Source organism: Phoxinus phoxinus, assembly GCF_949152265.1.
Source record: "Phoxinus phoxinus genome assembly, chromosome: 4".
NCBI classification, from domain to species: domain Eukaryota; kingdom Metazoa; phylum Chordata; class Actinopteri; order Cypriniformes; family Leuciscidae; genus Phoxinus; species Phoxinus phoxinus.
Window position 1 is genome coordinate 45,163,548 of NC_136879.1, and position 10,000 is coordinate 45,173,547.

At 48.3% G+C, this 10,000-nt stretch overlaps 1 protein-coding gene across 6 annotated transcripts in view; it reads left to right on the forward strand.

Annotated features, from left to right (window-relative positions):
* sik3 (SIK family kinase 3) overlaps positions 1-10,000 on the forward strand; it is a 76,255-nt gene that overhangs the window by 38,081 nt on the left and 28,174 nt on the right. For all 6 annotated transcript variants that reach the window (XM_079609634.1, XM_079609635.1, XM_079609636.1 and 3 more), the window contains 3 exons: positions 487-558; positions 686-795; positions 9,641-9,791. In XM_079609634.1, coding sequence (XP_079465760.1) covers positions 487-558; positions 686-795; positions 9,641-9,791 — 333 coding nt within the window. The remainder of the gene's footprint in view (positions 1-486; positions 559-685; positions 796-9,640; positions 9,792-10,000) is intronic.

Below are 10,000 nucleotides of genomic sequence, written 5' to 3' on the forward strand. Positions count from 1 at the left end.
GGCCGGTAATGTTATAAACGTGCAGATTAAGGGCCGGTAATGTTATAATCGTGCAGATTAAGGGCCGGTAATGTTATAATCGTGCAGGAAAATAAGATCCTCTTCATTCGTCAGAAGGGGAGTGAAATCTGATTGGCTTATTTTTTGTCATGTTTGCAGAGAAAGGCTCGCCAGAACAGAGTTACTGGGTTTCACTTTTCATGTTTTCTGTGTTGGTAGAACCACCGGGACCCGATTATTGCACTTACACACGGGATAAGTCCGATTTTCATGATATGTCCACTTTAATGCAGATTGATGTTTTCTGTGTTGGTAGAAGCACCGTGGACCCGATTATAGCACTTGCACAGTATGAGAAAAGTCAGATTTTGATGATATGTCCCCTTTAAATGCTGTGGAATGGAATTGTGGGGCGATTTTGTTGGAGTTGAAAGGGATGTGGTTATGTGATAAGATATGCACTATGTTTGTGTGTCTGTCCCACAGGATCAGAGTAACGCCATCAGTATGACGGTACCGCAAGTCCAGCTCATAAACCCAGAGAATCAGATCGTTGAGGTGAGCGTCAGAGTCACATTCAGTCAGAATAAAAAGTGTGGACTCATTTACAGTTGATGAGTATCAGGACACAGGATGGATCTTCAAATCCGCAGTGTGTCATGACCCGTGTGTGTGTGTGTTTCAGACTGACGGGCCGATGGCTCTGGACAGCGATGAGGGAGAAGAGCCCAGTCCAGAGGCGATGGCCCGATACCTGTCCATGAGGCGCCACACTGTAGGCGTTCCCGACCCCAGGTACCTCACATCTCATATGATGCTTGTGTTTTTCCTGTCTATATTTGCTGCATTTTACTCCAGCTGGAGTTATGGCTTAACAAGCCCCTCCCACCCAACCAAAGTCCCTCCCAGTTGACTCTAAACCCCTCCCACCCAACCAAAGTCCCTCCCAGTTGACTCTAAACCCCTCCCACCCAACCAAAGTCCCTCCCAGTTGACTCTAAACCCCTCCCACCCAACCAAAGTCCATCCCAGTTGACTCTAAACCACTCTCACCTCTCTAAAGTCCCTCCCAGTTGACTCTAAACCCCTCCCACCTAACCAAAGTCCCTCCCAGTTGACTCTAAACCACTCTCACCTCACTAAAGTCCCTCCCAGTTGACTCTAAACCACTCTCACCTCACTAAAGTCCCTCCAAGTTCACTCTAAACCACTCTCACCTCACTAAAGTCCCTCCAAGTTCACTCTAAACCACTCTCACCTCACTAAAGTTGCTCCCAGTTCACTCTAAACCACTCTCACCTCACTAAAGTCGCTCCCAGTTCACTCTAAACCACTCTCACCTCACTAAAGTTGCTCCCAGTTCACTCTAAAACCTTTTCACCTCACTAAAGTTGCTCCCAGTTCACTCTAAACCACTCTCATCTCACTAAAGTCCCTCCCAGTTCCCTCTAAACCACTCTCACCTCACTAAAGTCCCTCCCAGTACCCTCTAAACCACTCTCACCTCACTAAAGCCCCTTCCTGTTCTCTCTAATCCACTCTCACCTCACTAAAGCCCCTTCCTGTTCTCTCTAATCCACTCTCACCTCAATAAAGTTGCTCCCAGTTCCCTCTAAACCATTCTCACCTCTCTAAAGTCCCTCCCAGTTCACTCTAAACCACTCTCACCTCACTAAAGTCCCTCCCAGTTCCCTCTAAACCACTCTCACCTCACTAAAGCCCCTCCCAGTTCACTCTAAACCGCTCTCACATCACTAAAGTCCCTCCCAGTTCCCTCTAGACCACTCTCACCTCACTAAAGCCCCTCCCAGTTCACTCTAAACCACTCTCTCCTCACTAAAGCTCCTCCCAGTTCACTCTAAACCACTCTCACCTCGCTAAAGTTGCTCCCAGTTCACTCTAAACCACTCTCACCTCACTAAAGTCCCTCCCAGTTCCCTCTAAACCACTCTCACCTCACTAAAGTTGCTCCCAGTTCACTCTAAACCACTCTCACCTCACTAAAGTCCCTCCCAGTTCCCTCTAAACCACTCTCACCTCACTAAAGTCCCTCCCAGTTCACTCTAAACCACTCTCACCTCACTAAAGTCCCTCCCAGTTCCCTCTAAACCACTCTCACCTCACTAAAGCCCCTCCCAGTTCACTCTAAACCACTCTCACCTCACTAAAGCCCCTCCCAGTTCACTCTAAACCACTCTCACCTCACTAAAGTCCCTCCCAGTTCCCTGTAAACCACTCTCACCTCACTAAAGCCCCTCCCAGTTCACTCTAAACCACTCTCTCCTCACTAAAGTCCCTCCCAGTTCACACTAAACCACTCTCACCTCACTAAAGCCCCTCCCAGTTCACTCTAAACCACTCTCACCTCACTAAAGTCCCTCCCAATTCCCTCTAAACCACTCTCTCCTCACTAAATTCCATCCCAGTTCACTCTAAACCACTCTCACCTAACTAAAGTCCCTCCCAGTTCACTCTAAACCACTCTCACCTCACTAAAGTCCCTCCCAGTTCCCTCTAAACCACTCTCACCTCACTAAAGCCCCTCCCAGTTCACTCTAAACCGCTCTCACATCACTAAAGTCCCTCCCAGTTCCCTCTAGACCACTCTCACCTCACTAAAGCCCCTCCCAGTTCACTCTAAACCACTCTCTCCTCACTAAAGCTCCTCCCAGTTCACTCTAAACCACTCTCACCCAACCAAAGTCCCTCCCAGTTCCCTGTAAACCACTCTCACATCACTAAAGTCAATCCTAGTTCACTCTAAACCCCTCCCACCCAACCAAAGTCCCTCCCAGTTCACAATAAACCACTCTTACCTCACTAAAGCCCCTCCCAGTTCAATCTAAACCACTCTCACATCACTAAAGTCAATCCTAGTTCACTCTAAACCCCTCCCACCCAACCAAAGTCCCTCCCAGTTCACTCTAAACAACTCTCACCTCACTAAAGTTGCTCCCAGTTCACTCTAAACCCTTTTCACCTCACTAAAGTTGCTCCCAGTTCCCTCTAAACCACTCTCACCTCACTAAAGCCCCTCCCAGTTCCCTCTAAACCACTCTCACCTCACTAAAGTCCCTCCCAGTTCACACTAAACCACTCTCACCTCACTAAAGTCCCTCCCAGTTGACTCTAAACCACTCTCACCTCACTAAAGTCCCTCCCAGTTCCCTCTAAACCACTCTCACCTCACTAAAGCCCCTCCCAGTTCACTCTAAACCACTCTCTCCTCACTAAAGTCCCTCCCAGTTCACACTAAACCACTCTCACCTCACTAAAGCCCCTCCCAGTTCACTCTAAACCACTCTCACCTCACTAAAGTCCCTCCCAATTCCCTCTAAACCACTCTCACCTCACTAAAGCCCCTCCCAGTTCACTCTAAACCACTCTCACCTCACTAAAGCCCCTCCCAGTTCACTCTAAACCACTCTCACCTCACTAAAGCCCCTCCCAGTTCACTCTAAACCACTCTCACCTCACTAAAGTCCCTCCCAGTTCACTCTAAACCACTCTCACCTCACTAAAGTCCCTCCCAGTTCACTCTAATCCACTCTCACCTCACTAAAGTCCCTCCCAGTTCACTCTAAACCACTCTCACCTCACTAAAGCCCCTCCCAGTTCACTCTAAACCACTCTCACCTCACTAAAGCCCCTCCCAGTTCACTCTAAACCACTCTCACCTCACTAAAGCCCCTCCCAGTTCACTCTAAACCACTCTCACCTCACTAAAGCCCCTCCCAGTTCACTCTAAACCACTCTCACCTCACTAAAGTCCCTCCCAGTTCACTCTAAACCACTCTCACCTCACTAAAGTCCCTCCCAATTCCCTCTAAACCACTCTCACCTCACTAAAGCCCCTCCCAGTTCACTCTAAACCACTCTCACCTCACTAAAGCCCCTCCCAGTTCACTCTAAACCACTCTCACCTCACTAAAGCCCCTCCCAGTTCACTCTAAACCACTCTCACCTCACTAAAGTCCCTCCCAATTCACTCTAAACCACTCTCACCTCACTAAAGCCCCTCCCAGTTCACTCTAAACCACTCTCACCTCACTAAAGTCCCTCCCAGTTCACTCTAAACCACTCTCACCTCACTAAAGCCCCTCCCAGTTCACTCTAAACCACTCTCACCTCACTAAAGTCCCTCCCAGTTCACTCTAAGCCCCTGTCACCTCACTAAATTCCATCCCAGTTCACTCTAAACCACTCTCACCTAACTAAAGTCCCTCCCAGTTCAATCTAAACCACTCTCACCTCACTAAAGTCAATCCTAGTTCACTCTAAACCCCTGTCACCTCACTAAATTCCATCCCAGTTCACTCTAAACCACTCTCACCTAACTAAAGTCCCTCCCAGTTCACTCTAAACCAATCTCACCTCACTAAAGTCATTCCTAGTTCACTCTAAACCACTCTCACCTCACTAAAGCCCCTCCCAGTTCACTCTAAACCACTCTCACCTCACTAAATTCCCTCCCAGTTCACTTTAAACCACTCTCACCTCACTAAAGTCCCTCCCAGTTGACTCTAAACCACTCTCACCTCACTAAAGTCCCTCCAAGTTCACTCTAAACCACTCTCACCTCACTAAAGTCCCTCCCAGTTGACTCTAAACCACTCTCACCTCACTAAAGTTGCTCCCAGTTCACTCTAAACCACTCTCACCTCACTAAAGTTGCTCCCGGTTCACTCTAAACCACTCTCACCTCACTAAAGTCGCTCCCAGTTCACTCTAAACCACTCTCACCTCACTAAAGTTGCTCCCAGTTCACTCTAAACCCTTTTCACCTCACTAAAGTTGCTCCCAGTTCACTCTAAACCACTCTCACCTCACTAAAGTCCCTCCCAGTTCCCTCTAAACCACTCTCACCTCACTAAAGTTGCTCCCGGTTCACTCTAAACCACTCTCACCTCACTAAAGTCGCTCCCAGTTCACTCTAAACCACTCTCACCTCACTAAAGTTGCTCCCAGTTCACTCTAAACCCTTTTCACCTCACTAAAGTTGCTCCCAGTTCACTCTAAACCACTCTCACCTCACTAAAGTCCCTCCCAGTTCCCTCTAAACCTTTCTCACCTCACTAAAGTTGCTCCCAGTTCACTCTAAACCACTCTCACCTCACTAAAGTCCCTCCCAGTTCCCTCTAAACCACTCTCACCTCACTAAAGTCCCTCCCAGTTCACTCTAAACCACTCTCACCTCACTAAAGCCCCTCCCAGTTCCCTCTAAACCACTCTCACCTCACTAAAGCCCCTCCCAGTTCACTCAAAACCACTCTTACCTCACTAAAGTCCCTCCCAGCTCACTCTAAACCACTCTCACCTCACTAAAGTCCCTCCTAGTTCACTCTAAACCACTCTCACCTCACTAAAGTCCCTCCTAGTTCACTCTGAACCACTCTCACCTCACTAAAGCCCCTCCCAGTTCACTCTAAACCACTCTCACCTCACTAAAGCCCCTCCCAGTTCCCTCTAAACCACTCTCACTTCACTAAAGCCCCTCCCAGTTCACTCTAAACCACTCTCACCTCACTAAAGCCCCTCCCAGTTCACTCTAAACCACTCTCTCCTCACTAAAGTCCCTCCCAGTTCACAATAAACCACTCTTACCTCACTAAAGCCCCTCCCAGTTCACTCTAAACCACTCTCACCTCACTAAAGTCCCTCCCAATTCCCTCTAAACCACTCTCACCTCACTAAAGCCCCTCCCAGTTCACTCTAAACCACTCTCACCTCACTAAAGTCCCTCCCAGTTCACTCTAAACCACTCTCACCTCACTAAAGCCCCTCCCAGTTCACTCTAAACCACTCTCACCTCACTAAAGTTGCTCCCAGCTCACTCTAAACCACTCTCACCTCACTAAAGTCCATCCCAGTTCACTCTAAACCACTCTCACCTCACTAAAGTCCCTCCCAGTTCACTCTAAACCCCTGTCACCTCACTAAATTCCATCCCAGTTCACTCTAAACCACTCTCACCTAACTAAAGTCCCTCCCAGTTCAATCTAAACCACTCTCACCTCACTAAAGTCAATCCTAGTTCACTCTAAACCACTCTCACCTCACTAAAGTCAATCCTAGTTCACTCTAAACCGCTCTCACCTCACTAAAGTCCCTCCCAGTTGACTCTAAACCAATCTTACCTCACTAAAGTCTCTCCCGGTTCATTCTAAACCACTCTTACCTCACTAATGTCCCTCCCAGTTCACTCTAAACCACTCTCACCTCACTAAAGTCAATCCCAGTTAACTCTAAACCATTCTCACCTCACTAAAGTCCCTTCCAGTTCACTCTAAACCACTCTCACCTCACTAAAGTCCCTCCTAGTTCACTCTAAACCATTCTCACCTCACTAAAGTCCCTTCCAGTTCACTCTAAACCACTCTCACCTCACTAAAGTCCCTCCCAGTTCACTCTAAACCACTCTCACCTCACTAAAGTCCCTCCCAGTTCACTCTAAACCCCTCTCACCTCACTAAAGTCCCTCCTAGTTCACTCTAAACCACTCTCACCTCACTAAAGTCCCTCCCAGTTCACTCTAAACCACTCTCACCTCACTAAAGTCCCTCCCAGCTCACTCTAAACCACTCTTACCTCACTAAAGTCCCTCCCAGCTCACTCTAAACCACTCTCACCTCACTAAAGTCCCTCCCAGTTCACTCTAAACCACTCTCACCTCACTAAAGTCCCTCCCAGTTCACTCTAAACCACTCTCACCTCACTAAAGTCCCTCCCAGTTCACTCTAAACCCCTCTCACCTCACTAAAGTCCCTCCTAGTTCACTCTAAACCACTCTCACCTCACTAAAGTCCCTCCCAGTTCACTCTAAACCACTCTCACCTCACTAAAGTCCCTCCCAGCTCACTCTAAACCACTCTTACCTCACTAAAGTCCCTCCCAGCTCACTCTAAACCACTCTCACCTCACTAAAGTCCCTCCTAGTTCACTCTAAACCACTCTCACCTCACTAAAGTCCCTCCTAGTTCACTCTGAACCACTCTCACCTCACTAAAGTCCCTCCCAGTTCACTCTAAACCACTCTCACCTCACTAAAGTCCCTCCCAGCTCACTCTAAACCACTCTTACCTCACTAAAGTCCCTCCCAGCTCACTCTAAACCACTCTCACCTCACTAAAGTTACTCCCAGTTCCCTCTAAACCACTCTCACATCACTAAAGTCCCTCCCAGCTCACTCTAAACCACTCTCACCTCACTAAAGCCCCTCCCAGTTCATTCTAAACCACTCTCACATCACTAAAGTCCATCCCAGTTCACTCTTAACCACTCTTACCTCACTAAAGTCCCTCCCAGTTCATTCTAAACCACTCTCACCTCACTAAAGCCCCTCCCAGTTCATTCTAAACCACTCTCACATCACTAAAGTCCCTCCCAGCTCACTCTAAACCACTCTCACCTCACTAAAGCCCCTCCCAGTTCATTCTAAACCACTCTCACATCACTAAAGTCCCTCCCAGCTCACTCTAAACCACTCTCACCTCACTAAAGCCCCTCCCAGTTCATTCTAAACCACTCTCACATCACTAAAGTCCCTCCCAGCTCACTCTAAACCACTCTCACCTCACTAAAGCCCCTCCCAGTTCATTCTAAACCACTCTCACATCACTAAAGTCCATCCCAGTTCACTCTTAACCACTCTCACGTCACTCAAGTCCCTTCCAGTTCACTCTAAACCCCTCTCACCTCACTAATGCCCCTCCCAGTTCACTCTAAACCACTCTCACCTCACTAAAGTCCCTCCCAGTTCACTCTAAACCCCTTTTACCTCACTAAAGTCCATCCCAGTTCACTCTAAACCCTTTTCACCTCACTAAAGTCCATCCCAGTTCACTCTAATCCACTCTCACCTCACTAAAGTCCCTCCCAGTTCACTCTAAACCCCTTTTACCTCACTAAAGTCCCTCCCAGTTCACTCTAAACCCCTCTCACCTCACTAAAGTCCATCCCAGTTCACTCTAAACCCCTCACCTCACTAAAGTCCATCCCAGTTCACTCTAAACCACTCTCACCTCACTAAAGTCCCTCCCAGTTCACTCTAAACCCCTCTCACCTCAGTAAAGTCCATCCCAGTTCACTCTAAACCCCTCTCACCTCAGTAAAGTCCATCCCAGTTCACTCTAAACCCCTCTCACCTCAGTAAAGTCCATCCCAGTTCACTCTAAACCACTCTCACCTCACTAAAGTCCCTCCCAGTTCACTCTAAACCCCTCTCACCTCAGTAAAGTCCATCCCAGTTCACTCTAAACCCCTCTCACCTCACTAAAGTCCATCCCAGTTCACTCTAAACCAGTTGTCTCAAACCGGTTCCACGGAGGGCCTAGTGTATGGAGGTTTTTGGTCTTTCCCTTCAATTAGTGCCCAATTAAGACCTAGACTACCAGGTGAGGGGAGATCTTAACCAATTAGTGACCTACTCAATCAGTTTGGTTCAAGGTAAAAGAGAAAACCTGCATACACTAGGCCCTCCGTGGAACCGGTTTGAGACAACTGCTCTAAACCACTCTCACCTCACTAAAGTCCATCCCAGTTCAATCTAAACCACTCTCACCTCACTAAAGTCCATCCCAGTTCACTCCAAACCCCTTTCACCTAAGTAAAGTCCCTCCCAGTTCAATCTAAACCACTCTCACCTCACTAAAGTCCCTCCCAGTTCACTCTAAACCCCTCTCACCTAAGTAAAGTCCCTCCCAGTTCAATCTAAACCACTCTCACCTCACTAAAGTTCCTCCCAGTTCACTCTAAACCCCTCTCACCTAAGTAAAGTCCCTCCCAGTTCAATCTAAACCACTCTCACCTCACTAAAGTCCCTCCCAGTTCAATCTAAACCACTCTCACCTCACTAAAGTCCATCCCAGTTCAATCTAAACCACTCTCACCTCACTAAAGTCCATCCCAGTTCACTCTAAACCACTCTCACCTCACTAAAGTCCCTCCCAGTTCAATCTAAACCACTCTCACCTCACTAAAGTCCCTCCCAGTTCAATCTAAACCACTCTCACCTCACTAAAGTCCATCCCAGTTCACTCTAAACCACTTTCACCTCACTAAAGCCCCTCCCAGTTCACTCTAAACCACTCTCACCTCACTAAAGTCCATCCCAGTTCACTCTAAACCACTCTCACCTCACTAAAGTTCCTCCCAGTTCAATCTAAACCACTCTCACCTCACTAAAGCCCCTCCCAGTTCACTCTAAACCACTCTCACCTCACTAAAGTCCATCCCAGTTCACTCTAAACCACTCTCACCTCACTAAAGTCCCTCCCAGTTCAATCTAAACCACTCTCACCTCACTAAAGTCCCTCCCAGTTCACTCTAAACCCCTCTCACCTCAGTAAAGTCCCTCCCAGTTCAATCTAAACCACTCTCACCTCACTAAAGTCCCTCCCAGTTCAATCTAAACCACTCTCACCTCACTAAAGCCCCTCCCAGTTCACTCTAAACCACTCTCACATCACTAAAGTCCCTCCCAGTTCCCTCTAAACCACTCTCACCTCACTAAAGTTCATCCCAGTTCACTCTAAACCCTTTGTACCTCTCTAAAGTCCTTCCCAGTTTACTCTAAACCAATCTCACCTCACTAAAGTCCATCCCATTGTACTGATGTTGTATGTGTGTTTGTGTTTCTCAGGGGAGAGATACAGGATGATCTTCAGAAACTGGCCCCTGGGTTTCCTCGTGTGGCCCCTCAGCCGCCCTTCCCTCAGCTTGTTCCCACAATGGCACAGATGCATCTGATGCCCACCCAGAACATGCAGCCCACACAGCAGCTAGAGTACAAGGTACAACTCACTCACTCACTCACTCACTCACTCGCTCACACACTCACTCACTCGCTCACACACTCACTCACTCACTCACTCACTCACTCACTCACTGACTCGCTCACACACTCACTCACTCGCTCGCTCACTCACTCACACACTCACTCACTCACTCACTCACTCGCACACTCACTCACTCACTCACTCACTGACTCGCTCACACACTC